This window comes from Cebus imitator, unplaced genomic scaffold, assembly GCF_001604975.1.
Source record: "Cebus imitator isolate Cc_AM_T3 unplaced genomic scaffold, Cebus_imitator-1.0 Scaffold628, whole genome shotgun sequence".
Classification (NCBI taxonomy): domain Eukaryota; kingdom Metazoa; phylum Chordata; class Mammalia; order Primates; family Cebidae; genus Cebus; species Cebus imitator.
This window is the reverse complement of record NW_016107943.1, coordinates 192903-206838: the sequence shown is the minus strand read 5'-3', so window position 1 is coordinate 206838 and position 13936 is coordinate 192903. Positions and strand designations below refer to the sequence as shown.

The 13936-nt window shown below is 37.4% G+C and overlaps 1 protein-coding gene across 4 annotated transcripts in view; it reads left to right on the top strand.

Annotated features, from left to right (window-relative positions):
- LRP2 (LDL receptor related protein 2) overlaps window positions 1–13936 on the top strand; it is a 224340-nt gene that overhangs the window by 80816 nt on the left and 129588 nt on the right. For all 4 annotated transcript variants that reach the window (XM_037734498.1, XM_017517337.2, XM_037734499.1 and 1 more), the window contains exons 10-16: window positions 1000–1128; window positions 3160–3329; window positions 4078–4301; window positions 5727–5933; window positions 8820–9022; window positions 11291–11431; window positions 13276–13479. In XM_037734498.1, the coding sequence (XP_037590426.1) occupies window positions 1000–1128; window positions 3160–3329; window positions 4078–4301; window positions 5727–5933; window positions 8820–9022; window positions 11291–11431; window positions 13276–13479 (1278 nt within the window). The remainder of the gene's footprint in view (window positions 1–999; window positions 1129–3159; window positions 3330–4077; window positions 4302–5726; window positions 5934–8819; window positions 9023–11290; window positions 11432–13275; window positions 13480–13936) is intronic.

The window sequence follows — 13936 nt, the reverse complement described above, 5'->3', positions numbered from 1 at the left end:
GTAGTTTTAGTAGAGACGGGGTTTCACCGTGTTGACCAGGATGGTCTCGATCTCTTGACCTCGTGACCCACCCACCTCGGCCTCCCAAAGTGCTGGGATTACAGGCGTGAGCCACCGCCCGGCCAAGAAAAACTCTTAATATTTTGTTGCATTCTCCCCTCCATATTATACTGTTTATGTCAATTATATTGGAACTGTTTTTACACAGTAGAACTGGGACTTCTCTGGTAATGAACAGAGCTCTATCGTATAAGGGACTTTCAATGAACACTTATTAAATGAGGGAATAATAAGTTAACAAATAAGTATAGGAGAAGAAATTTTTGATGTCTTGAAAATAAGTTCAATTTAATTTTGGTTGTAATTTTTTGACATCAGTGGAAAGACAGGTAGGTAAATAGACCTTACAAATACTTTGTTGCAGTCATAGATTTGTGTCTTCTAGAGCGGCTGTCTGTAGGCAGGTCTTACTAGAACTTTCTGCAATCATGTAAATGTGTATCTTCACTCTCTAATGTGGTAACCACTAGTCATATGCGGCTATTGAACACTTGAAGTGTGGCAAGTGACTAGGAAAGCAAATTATTAATTTTATTTTATTTTAGTCAATCTTAAGTTACATTTAGAGAGTCACAGGGAGTTGGTGGCCACCATATTGGAAAGCAGGGTTTAAAGGGAAACATTTATACTAAAATTTATATATTTATAACCTAACATTAATAAATGAAATACAATGACACAGGGCTATGAATTCAAGAAGTGTTGTGCATTTTCCATAAAGTTATCCTTCATGTAGGTTTTTAAAATGATGTAAATGCTCTTTTTCCTTAAATGAAGATGACTATTATACATTCTTAGAACCTGTGCCTACCTTCAGAGGGTGTTTATTTAGACATGAGCAACACCACATTCTTGGCCATCTTATCTAGGATTTTTGTCAGAGAGTGCTCAAGAAATGCTGGTAACCTTTACTACAAATGTGTATTTTTCATATGGCAGAGTTTGATGATTGCCAGATATGGGGAATTTGTGACCAGAGGTGTGAAAGCCGACCTGGCCATCACCTGTGCCACTGTGAAGAAGGGTATATCTTGGAGCATGGACAGCACTGCAAAGCTAATGATTCCTGTGAGTAAATTATGGACACTTGTATCTCTGAACAGTAAACAGATTCTAATAGCTTCTTTCCTTCCTTCTGATGACAACAGGATTATCTGCATTTATGGGCTTGGCAGGGTTTTATCATCACAAATCAGGGATGGCTCCTGCTGCATAGAAGAATTGGTCAACATTAATTCTTACTTTGATTATTAAGGACCAATTTGTTGATTAATGGTGACATTATTATTTTTTAATTGATTGCTTGTTTACTTTGACCTAGGCTATGATGCCAACTACCTTTAATTGTGGAATAAATGCTATGCCTACATTTGTCTGGCGTGGATATTTAACTTTTAATTAATTACATACCACAAAAGTAGTGACGACTATCTACAGAAATAACTTTCTCAGTGTTCTTGGAAAATTGAGGGGTGTTTCCAAATGGGCATGCTAAATTTAGATTAAAAACTTTTTAAATGCCCTAATTCTGGGTAGTTTGTTGGAATCAATGTAAGAGTATGAAAAGTAGAGAATAGTAGTGAGTAGTAGAGAAAAGTCATGGGGAAAATCTGCAAAAAACAGATGAGCACTCCAAAGCATTTTGTCGCTGTAGATTTCTCAGGAAGGAGGTATCAATATAAACTCCTATTTTCTAATAGTTAATTTCACACTTGCTTCTGAAGTGTCTTTGGTGTCTTCTGAAACTTAGCTGCTCCTATGATTGATGAATGGCCCATTTTCTGCTTGTTTTTGCATAAAAATACCTGATTTACTGTGTAATAACTTTTAGGTTCAGCTGATTTTTAACAATTCAGTTTGTTTATTTTTGCACAGGTAACATTTATATGTTCACAAATTTTAAATTATAAGAAGATATATAGTATAATGTCTTTCTCCATACCTATTCCCTTCTGCATGGTTTTCACTTCCTGTTTCCCGTGCATAATTACTGTTTCTTTATTTCAGTTCTAGAGATTTTTAAATGAATAAACAAGAATATACAAATATAGATATTTAACTATAGATACACTAAACTATACTGTAGATATGGTAGTAAACTATATGCGCAGCTCTGCATCTTATGACTGTACTTAAGATATTTTCCAGAGCTTTCCATATCAGCACATAAAGTTATTTCTTAGTTATTTAATTAATTAATTTATTTGAGATGGAGTCTGTGTCCGTCCCCCAGGCTGGAGTGCAGTGGCACGATCTTGGTTCACTGCAACCTCTGCCTCTCAGGTTCAAGCAGTTCTCTGCCTCAGCCTCCGGAGTAGCTGGATTTATAGGTGCCTACTACCATGCCAGCTAATTTTTGTATTTTTTGTAGAGACAGAGTTTCTTCATGATGGCCAGGCTGATCTTGAACTCCTGACCTCACGTGATCTACCTGCCTTAGGCTCCTAAACTGCTGGGATTACAGGTGTGAGCCACTGCGCCCAGCCTTCATTTTTTTTTTTTTTTATAATATTCCTTTTTTTGATGTTCATAGTTTATTTAGCCCTCTACTGATGAACTGTTATATCATTCTTTATCTTTTGCTATTGCCAATAAGGCTGCAATTAATACCTTGTTTGTATATCATTTTGCATAATTGTGAGTATACAGACAGAACAGATTTGGAACCACCATTACCATGTTTTTCAGAGTGATTTTCTGGTAATCTTTAAAATGTCTTCCATGTTTAACACAATCTAGAGTTGCACATGGGATAAGGTGCCCATATCATCAAGGAGTCTTGAAAATAGCTGAGAAATGCTCTCCTCAATGTCATTTAAAGTGCATTGGACTAGCATCCAGGATACTTGAATTCTTACCAAATTCTTCCTAATTTGCTCAGATTTTGGGCACTTCATTAAGCCTTTTTGTGCCTCAATTTGCCCTTCTGTAAAATGGATAGAATGATAGCTATCTGTCTGCCTCAGAGTTTTATGTCAAAATCAGGTAAGATAACGTAAAGGATAGCATTTAAAAAAGCAAAAAGCATATCAGTTGTAAGCTGCTTCCCCATCCTTGCTCACCTGAAGGAGTGGTGATGCCTTCCTTTTTCACATTTAGTTGGCGAGGCCTCCGTTATCTTCTCCAATGGTCGGGATTTATTAATTGGTGATATTCATGGAAGGAACTTCCGGATCTTAGTGGAGTCTCAGAATCGTGGAGTGGCTGTGGGTGTGGCTTTCCACTATCACTTGCAAAGAGTTTTTTGGACAGACACCGTGCAAAATAAGGTATATAGAAATTCCAGGAGCTGAATGGAACCCTGGCACAAATTGTTGATAGCTTCACTTGTGGGGGGAGTAGAGGGGAAAGTTCCTTTGTTTTCTAACAAAAAAGGCCCTTGAGATATTTTATGTTAATCAGCACCTTTTCCATGCTATACTATTACATGTGACCTATTAAACAAAGCAGTCTATTATATGGATTAGCCTTGAGCAACTTTTAATTGTATTCGAAGTGGAGTCCAAAAGCCTAATTAAAAGAAATAGTAGACATTCTTTCAAAACGGGATAGATATTTGATAGTAATTTTTGATATTTGATCATTTAAAATGTAAAAAGCACACTTCTTTTCTGGATGATAAAAATCAGATTTTTACCTGCATTTTCTAAATTGAGCTGTAATTGGGGATTTAGTAACAAATATTGACAGTATTTTGTTTAATGGCCAAAATTTTGTTACACTGTCTTATTTGGAAAGTGTGATGGGTTTCATCTCAACTAGGAGTAAAGCAATAGAGATTTTTGAAACATAAATTTCAGAAACTCCTAAAGAGTTATGGAATTTTATTTATTTATTCCTTTTACATTTTATTGTACCATCAATACAATTCTCATTTTTTGAAATAATGCGTGAAATTTCTAAAAATTGGGAATTTGGATTTTTAGCAACTCTAATTTGATTATAGCTAAAAAAATCAAAACAAAACATGTGGTTAGTTATGGTGAAGAAATATAATAATTTTGATTTTTCTTTTAGGTTTTTTCAGTTCACATTAATGATTTAAATATACAAGAGGTTCTCAATATTTCTGTTGAAACTCCAGAGAACCTGGCTGTGGACTGGGTTAATAATAAACTCTATCTGGTGGAAACCAAGGTCAACCGCATAGATATGGTAAATTTGGATGGAAGCTACAGGGTTACTCTTATAACTGAAAACTTGGGGCATCCTAGAGGAATTGCTGTGGACCCAACTGTTGGGTAAGCAATGTGAAAACATATTGATTCCTGTATTTTTAGAATTTTATCTCTCCCCCTATACATTGAATAGCCATTGGATTAATTGAAAGCTCGTTCTGATTTCTTTTAGGCTCTGTACTCTAGAACCTATGTCTATTTTGTGCCCTTATTCATAGACGCTTTAGGAGAGTTTACTAAATATAATCCCATTTAAGGACATGTCATCCAAACATACCTACTGGTGTACTAAAAATACTTGCTGTTTTGAGGGTACAAATCTTAATGTTTGCCACATTTTTCTAGCTAAGAGATTGGATTCTGTGTTCTAATTCAATCTAACAATATTATTGCAACTGAACATTACTTATGTTTTATTATTATTAAGATGATTATTTTAACATGAATTAGCTGTAAATATTTTTAAAGATGGGAAAGGAGGTTGGAAGTATTTCTTTCAGAACTTTCTTGATACAGGCTGGGATTGAGATACCAATGCTAATATCTCATTACAAGTTGTTCAGTCTGAATCAACCCAGCAACCCGATAATGCTTTTCTTCATGTTTAAATTCAGATTTCCTGATCTCCACATCTGAGAAGTGTTATAGGAGACTTAGCTTTCTCCTAGAATTTCACAATTGGGTCTTAGGACCCTTGGATAAGCTTTAGGTTATTTTAGTCTTGGTGAATGATGATTATTCAGTTTTACTTCATTATATCAGCTGTCTTTCCTTGAAAATGATGGAAATGTTCTCAGGCTGTGCCTCAGAAAGGAAAATTGAGGAGTAAAATGACTTATTTTAATAGCTTATTTTAAAAGATATTTATAAGCTTTCCTGGGTGTAAAAAAGAAGCAAAGGACAGATAAAGGGAACAGAGGAGAAACTTCAGAAGGTGGATATGATTTTTTTTTTTTGAGACAGGTTCTCGCTCTGTTGCCCAGGATGGAGTGCAGTGACACAATCACCTGTTTACTCCAGCCTTGAACTCCTGGGCTCAAGCAATCCTCCCACCTCAGCTTTCTGAGTAGCTGAAGCTATGGGCAGGTGCCATCATGCCCAGCTAAGTTTTAAATTTTTGTAGAGACGGGGTCTTGCTGTGTTGCCCAGGCTGGTCTTGAACTATGGGCCTCAAGGGATCCTTGTGCCTTAGCCTCCCAAGGTGCTGGGACCACAGGCATGAACCACTGCGCCTGACTGGCTGACTATGAACTTTTAGGCCGCCATGTTAGTGCATCGTAATAGTTGCTATTTGGAACTGTTGATGCTCCTGTTGATCCCACAGTCTCTGTTTTTAAAAATACTTAATTTCCCTGTTGTGTTATACACCTGTGGTTCTCTAATCAGTGGGATAAAATTTCCATCGATCCAAACACACTATTAAAAAAAAAATTCATGAGTAAACTTGTAAAATACCAGATTCCTTCATCTTCTGTTTTTCTTTTGTAGTTATTTATTTTTCTCAGATTGGGCGAGCCTTTCTGGGGAACCTAAGCTGGAAAGGGCATTCATGGATGGCAGCAACCGTAAGGACTTGGTGAAAACGAAGCTGGGATGGCCTGCTGGGATAACTCTGGATTTGATATCGAAGCGTGTTTACTGGGTTGACTCTCGGTTTGATTACATTGAAACTGTAACCTATGATGGAATTCAAAGGTAAGAAGTATTTTCTTTTTTTGAGACAAAGTCTCTGTTGCCCAGGCTGGAATGCAGTGGCGTGATCTCAGCTCACTGCAACCTCCACCTCCCAGGTTCAAGCGATTCCTGTGCCTCAGCCTCCTGAGTAGCTGGGATTACAGGCACCTGCCACCATGACCAGCTATATTTTGTATTTGTAGTACAGGTGGGGTTTCACCATGTTGGCCAGGCTGATCTCAAACTCCTGACCTCAGGTGACCCACCTGCCTTGGCCTCCCGGTAAGAAGTATTTTTTAAGGCTTTGTAAGTTTAAGGGAAAGTGTATAAAATGGCTGGAGAGGAATATCAAAGGACCAGAATTAAAATACTGCTTTGTTGGTTGACATGATAGATTTAATGATCTTTGTACTGACATTTTTTGCATGAAGTGACTTGCTCTGTTTTGTTAACTTTTCTTGTGTCCCGTAACACAAGAGGTAAACCTCCAGCATTTGTTCTTTGATTTCTCTTCACCAACTCCTCCCTCAGTCCCAGATGATGCACGTTATTTTCATTCACCCCTGTGTTCATTTGTGCTTTATTTCTCAAGACCACTTTCCCTTTTAATTTTCCAACCTTCCCCCAATAAATGCATGTTTCATTAGGTATTTGATGTTAATTGGATTTTACTCTGCTCTTATATATTTCAAATTTCAAGGAGAAATTCTCTTTATTGTATTTTTTCTTGGTATACAAAGATACTTAAATGGCAATATTTGAATGTAGAATATGGCATTTTTTTTTTTTTTTTTTGAAATGGAGTCTCACTCTGTTGTCCAAGCTGGAGTGCAGTGATGTGATCTTGGGTCACTGCAACCTCTGCCTCCCAAGTTCAAGTGATTCTCCTGCCTTAGCCCCCTAGTAGCTAGGATTACAAGCATACACCACCATGCCTGGATAATTTTTGTATTTTTAGTAGAGATGAGATTTCACCAGGTTACCCAGGCTGGTCTCAAACTCCTGACCTCAAGTAATCCACCCACCTCGACCTCTCAAAGTGTTGGGATTATAGACGTGAGCCACTGCACCTGGCTGAATATGACACTTTTTTTTTCTTTTTTTCATCTTTTTACTCTGAGTGGAGTTAACGATAATTTAATGTAAGAAACTACTTTAGAACTTCTCCTTTTGGTATTTTCAAAAATTGAGTAAAACATGTTCTTCAAATTTTGACCCAAAAATTATTCTTTGTGGATTCAGCAAATGGGTGGGTTATTTTAATTTTTCCCAATGACCTGATTTTATTGTTTTCTCAATGAAAGCAATATGATAGTTTTGTTTCCTCTTGTATTTCCATTTTGTAAGGAAGATATCACAGTCTGCCACTGGATTGTATATCCTTAGAACTGCTTGGTTAAATGAAGTGATTGGGTATTAATGTGGTGACTTCGTATCACTGAGGCTAGTTTCCATATGGAGAATATGAATAAATTTTAGGAAAAAATTAGCTAACCCAGTAAGCCACGTGAAACAATTGTGAAATTGCCTATTTTTTTTTCTCTTTGCGATGTTTTAGCATTACATTATATAGTCTCAATTTTTTTTTTTTTTTACTAAAGTAAAAAAAAGTGAAGCATAAAAGATAAAAATCAATGAAGATTTGGAAAGATTTGAGTGGTTTGCTGACTGTGAGGAAACATCAAAGAAATACTAAAGCTCACGAGTAGAGCTGAAATCTTAAAGTCTCTCACTTTGCCAGCAGGTGGCATTCAGGGTTCTGGAATTTGCTAATTGAAAAAGAAACTGTTCTCTGATCTTAATGTACCATGTCATTATGGAATGTTTCAAAGTGTGCACTAACCTGTCACCTTACTTTTCTTTGTTTACTCCTCTTTGGTATGTTTCCCAGCTTTAATATCTTCAAATCTTTTCTTAGAGCTCTATTGTGCTTTTTAGTTTTCAGGGGATGGTAAGATTTTTCTTTGAGGTCTTTGTATTATGCCCAAATAAAGAAAATACGAGTTTTCCCATATCAACCATCCTCCACCTCACCCTTTTCATGTGTCTAACGGAATCATTGTTTATGGAAACGTAGTCATGGGGAGCATTGTTGATTTACACTCTTTGCTTAGTGGAAATTTTACTTCTGTTTTCTTATCCCAGTTAAATGGCTTTGGGTCTCCATTACAAGTATGATCAGTTGACATTTTCATCAAGCAGATGCATAAGATTGGTAGTGGCATTGTTTCTTGCTCTCCTTATAGTGACGTCAGGAACAGACCTGGGTGTTTGCTGTGGCTTGAGCTCTGCCACTCACTGCTCTGCTCCCTAATCGCTAGGAAATGGTCAGTGGTGTGGTGGAAAATAATTGGTGTAGCCATCTTCTCCCAGACTTTCAAAGTCCTGGTATAGTCTTTCACCTATGGTGTTCAAAGTGCTATTTCACATCTTAGTCTTTTAGATGTGGGGCAACCTAAAAGGAATGAAGAGCAAATGGGAAAACAGTAAATTCTAAAAAAAAAACCCTAGGACAAGCTAAAGGATTGACTGGGACTGGCATGTAAGTCTCAAGGGCATTTTTATTTATTTATTTTTTAAATTTTTAAAATTTTTTAATTTTTAATTTTTTATATATACGTTATTGCGTTTTAGGTTTTGGGGTACATCTGAAGCACATGCAAGATTGTTGCATAGGTACCTACGTGGCAATGTGGTTTGCTGCCTTCCTCCCCAGCACCTATATCTCAAGGGTCTTTTTCAAGAGACATCTAAAATAAATATACATATGAAATATATCTTTTCTGTTTATTCCATATTTGTGAAAAGAAATTATTTAGCTTTTCAGGTATTTAAGTGAACTAACTACAGCTTTAATTATAATAAAGCAAAACTAATAAATTCATATATATCTATCTTTTATAACAGAAAGACTGTAGTTCATGGAGGCTCCCTCATTCCTCATCCTTTTGGAGTAAGCTTATTTGAAGGTCAGGTGTTCTTTACTGATTGGACAAAGATGGCTGTGCTGAAGGCAAACAAGTTCACAGAGACCAACCCACAAGTGTACTACCAGACTTCTCTGAGGCCCTATGGAGTGACTGTTTACCATCCTCTCAGGCAGCCCTATGGTAAGCCTCAGAAAAGTGGTAGCCATGCTTGGTACCAGACTTGATGGAAAGGTTTTCTCAAAGCTTTAGAGGTTAATAATGAGGGGCCTCATGTGATTTGGGTGGCATTCTCAAGTATATGAAGGGTTACCCAGAGTGTTAAACTCTCTGAAACTGGTTCTGCAGATTAGGAACATTCTGGAGAAGGTGATGTATTTCGGAGTTAAATGACGGATCTAGAGGGAATTTAGAGATTTATTTTACAGATGTTTATTGGCACTTGTAAAGATGCTTGAGGGTATAGCAGCTCACAAACCAAACCAAAATACCTATCCTCATTCTACTAGGAAAAACATCTTCTATTTCAAACTTCTAATATTACAGTTAAGCAACATGTCCCATAGAAAAAAATGACATGTCTAAGTGTTCATTTTAGGTCGTGTCAGAACCATTTCTTTCTTCTTCTCTGTTGCATATGTATGGCACCTGTTCTTTGCTTCTGATTAATCTGTCTTAGGCCAACTGGGTTTGGCATCTCTCTGGCTGGTCACTTATTTTTTAAAAAAATTTTGATTCAGACACTGTTTAATCTTCTGTTATTTTACCAGACATTTTTTCTTTTTTTTCTGAGACTGGGTTTTCACTACGTTGGCTAGGCTGTTCTGGAACTCCTGGCTTCAAGCAGTCCTCCTGCTTCAGCTTCCAAAGTGCTGGGATTACAGGCATAAGCCACTGCACCTGGCCTATCACAAGCTTTGTTTATGTTTCCAGGTTATAGCTTGAGCTTTGATGCATCTATCTGAACTGTGTATGGCTCTTTTCTATATTTGCTTGTGGATCAAAGAAAAAGAAATATAAACTCTACTATGTTGATAGAAAGCTTAATATTGGTGAACAGTAATTTAGAGAAAACAGATTTGCTTTAAAACTTTCATGTTGGCTGGGCGCTGTGGCTCATGCCTGTAATCCTAGCACTTTGGGAGGCCAAGGTGGGTGGATCACCTGAGGTCAGGAGTTCAAGACCAGCCTGGCCATCATGGTGAAACCCTGTCTTTAAAACAAAACAAAACAAAACAAACTTGCATGTTAAGTGATGGAACTATTTAGGATGAAAAGACTATAAAGTAATTTGGTTAATTCAACAAAATCCCAACCACTAGAACTGACATATTTAGATGAATATCCTTCAATGTCATCATCCTGGGAAAATATATACCTATCTGAAAATATATATTTTATCTGAAAACATTTTTGGAAATAGCTATTTGGAATAGTTTTTACACTCAATTCACAACTATTAAACTTAGACTTGCCCTCACATTAGATCCATTAGATCGATGATCAATGTGTTCGCTCAAATGAGTATTTGTATTATTTGGCTGAGAATGACATCTGCCTATTGTGTCCCCAAATCAATCCATCTAAGAAGATAAAGAGAATATTTTAAAGGATAATTCAAAGGCTAAGAAGACAATCTTAAAAGCAGATATAAAATTTCTAGCTGTGGCAGTCTTTGTACCGTACAGTGTGACCTTCTTAAGGTCACTACTTTAAGAGTGGCTTTTGGAAGTATAAACTGGTTTGTGTTGCAGACATTTAGGGTTTTGGAATCAGATCTGGCTTTGAATCCTAGGTAAGCTGTTTAGCTGCTGAATAATGTTGGGCAAGTTGTTTAACTGTTAGATTCTTGGTTTCCTCCTCTGTAAAATTGGAGGACTAATACCTCTTAGAGCTATTGGTTATTAAGTTGGTTTACTTACAAAGTAAGCATCCAGTGAGTAATATTTATTATATCCTATGAATGGCAAAAAAGTGGTGAAGTGTGGGGTATTTTTGACAGTTATTTCTAATCATGGAGGATAGCAGACATACTCTGACATAATTTTTTGGGGGACAGTTGTAGGAGTCCTTTCTCCTTCCTTCCTTCCTTCCTTCCTTCCTTCCTTCCTTCCTTCCTTCCTTCCTTCCTTCCTCCCTCCCTCCCTCCCTCCCTCCCTCCCTTCCCTCCTTCCTCTCTTTGTCTTTCTTTCTTTCTTTCTCTTCTTCCCTTCCTTCCTTTCTTTTGCCACCATCAGTTGGAGAATGCATGGGGGAGCAGCAGTAAAATTGGGAGGGTTACTATAGCCAGATGCAGATGTATTTAGTAATAACCAGTCAGTGATGTTTTCAAAGCATTGCTAATTCATTACTCTATTTCAACTATAGGTGAAAAGGGTTAGAAGTAGATTCATGTCTTAGATAATTACACATTTCTAATTGCAATTTATCCCTGTACATTTTTCCCTCCAGCTACCAATCCATGTAAAGATAACAATGGAGGCTGTGAGCAGGTCTGTGTCCTCAGCCACAGAACAGATAATGATGGTTTGGGTTTCCGTTGCAAATGCACATTCGGCTTCCAACTGGATACAGATGAGCGCCACTGCATTGGTAAGAAATCTGTTTTGGACGTTGTTGGCAGGTGGCACAGGTGTATGTGTGTCCAAGCCTCTAACTAGACTAACTGCTGCTCATGAACTGGGCCAGCTCCCTTTCTAACTTCTTCACTGCAAATAAGCTTTCCGTAGCCCACAGGGTATCTTCCTTGGTAGGCACCACTTCTACTGTACAGAGCTATATTTGAAAATGTAATTTTCTGTCTTTTGGGATTTGACTTTAATCCCACATCTAGGGTTTTCTTGGGTTCCCTTTTTTTTTGAGGCAAAGTCTTGCTCTGTCGCCAGGTGCCAGGCTGGAGTGCAGTGGTGTGATCTCGGTTCACTGCAACCTCCGCCTCCCAGGTTCAAGCAATTCTCCTGCCTCAGCCTCCTGGGTAGCTGGGACTACAGACGTGCGTACCACCAGGCCCAGCTAATTTTTTTTGTATTTTTAGTAGAGATGGGGTTTCACCATATTGGCCAAGATAGTCTCAATCTCTTGACCTCGTGATCTGCCCACCTCGACCTCCCAAAGTGCTGGGCCCTTTCCCCTTTGTTTCTTGAAGCATTTTTCTCCTGTTAACTATGATCTTGAAATTCTATTTGATTAAACTTTGAGCTCTTTTCTTTTTTTTTTATTTTAATCCTATCTGATGACAGATCCTATTGACTTTGAGCTCTATGTATACCTTTTCTACTTTAGATGTTAGCCTTAACTTTGGTGGGAAGTACTGCACTTCTCCCCACTTTGACTCCTCCTAGACCAACACTTATGCCCCTTTCAATCAGGTAATCACATCTGAATCTAATCTGCTTTTTCTTTCTTTTTTTTTTTTTTATTTTTTTTAATTTTTTTCTGTATTCCAAAGTAAACTCCTGAACATTGGAGTGACTCAGTTCCTCACGTATGGTTTCACCTTTCAGTTTAAACTTTCTTGTATCTGCCTTCATATACCTGATTTTATTCTTACTTTGAAGGTAAGAATATCGTCCTCTCTGGTTTCCTACACATCTATTCATACTTAAGCCATTGCCTGGGCCCCAGCTGATGATGAGATGCACTCCTACAATATTTGTTTTTCTTATTTTCACTCCTACAACTCTCCTTTCTGTGCCTGTGACAAATTCTTGATCTCCAGATGCTGCTGTTTCTAGCGCAGTATATAAGTTCCCTTATTCTAACTCAGACAAATGTGTTAACTTCTTAGCTAGTCCTAGATTCAGAAAAATCATCCTCATTAACCCGTGTATTTATAGCTATTTTATCATTAGTGGGTTGCCTAATAATTTTGCTTTTAAATTCCATTCCTGCAATTTTTATCTGTGTCTTGGGCACACCTCCTTCATCTTCTTGATTTCCTGACATACTGTCACAATCTTTGATTTTAAACAGCACTTCTTCTTACCTGTGTCCTTTATCCCTCTCCTTCCTTCCCTTCTTTTACTCCTTTATTTCTTTATATTTCTGGTTACTGTTAATTATCTTGGTGTCTACAGTGAGGTTCTTGGCATAGATCTCTATGCAAAAGTTAATCCAACTTGAGGATTGTTATGGAATTACTATAGAGTTCAGCTAATACTATTTTATAAATTAAGCATATGGATATCATTTTTCATATGAATAAATTTTAAGGATACTTTTTAGGGAAGAAGGAAAATTTAATACTTGTATCACCCTCATAGTTGGTTACCTTTTTTTCCCCCTTCTCTTATTTCTGTGTTTTCCACAAATTTATATTTATTTCAGAGTTATATTTTATGATTTAATGTTTGCTCTATGGATGCATTTATCTGGAATTTGGGAGGAGGGGCAAGAACCATGCCCTGGCTGACTGTGCTGTGTTCCTTTTCCTGCAGCTATTCAGAATTTCCTCATCTTTTCATCCCAACTTGCTGTTCGTGGGATCCCGTTCACCTTGTCTACCCAGGAAGATGTCATGGTTCCAGTTTCAGGGAATCCTTCTTTCTTTGTTGGGATTGATTTTGATGCCAAGGAAAGCACTATCTTTTTTTCAGATATGTCAAAACACATGATTTTTAAACAAAAGATTGATGGCACAGGTGAGAAAAGTTTGTGTGTGTGTGTGTGTGTGTGTGTGTGGATGTTTTGCCTGTTTATTGCAGTGATACTAACAACTTGATAATTAAAACTTGGTATCTACTTCTTAAGCAGTCTTTACTAAGCTTCCTAAATCGTTTTAGATTGAGAAAATAAATCTATTGCTTTTTTATGGATCAAGGTAAAACAAACACCTTTCCTTCATTTTAGAAACAAGTTATCTTTATGAACCGAGATGGGAGGATCACTAGAGGCCAGGAGTTTGAGACCAGCCTGGGCAGCATAGTGAGATCCCATTTGTACCAAAAAAAGAAAAAAATTAGCTAAACATGGTAACATGTACCTGTAGTCCCCACTACTTGAGAGTTTGCAGTGGAAGGATTTCTTGAGCTCAGGAGTTCCAAGCTGCGGTGAGCTATGACCATACCATTGCACTCCAGCTTAGGCAGCAGAGTGCAA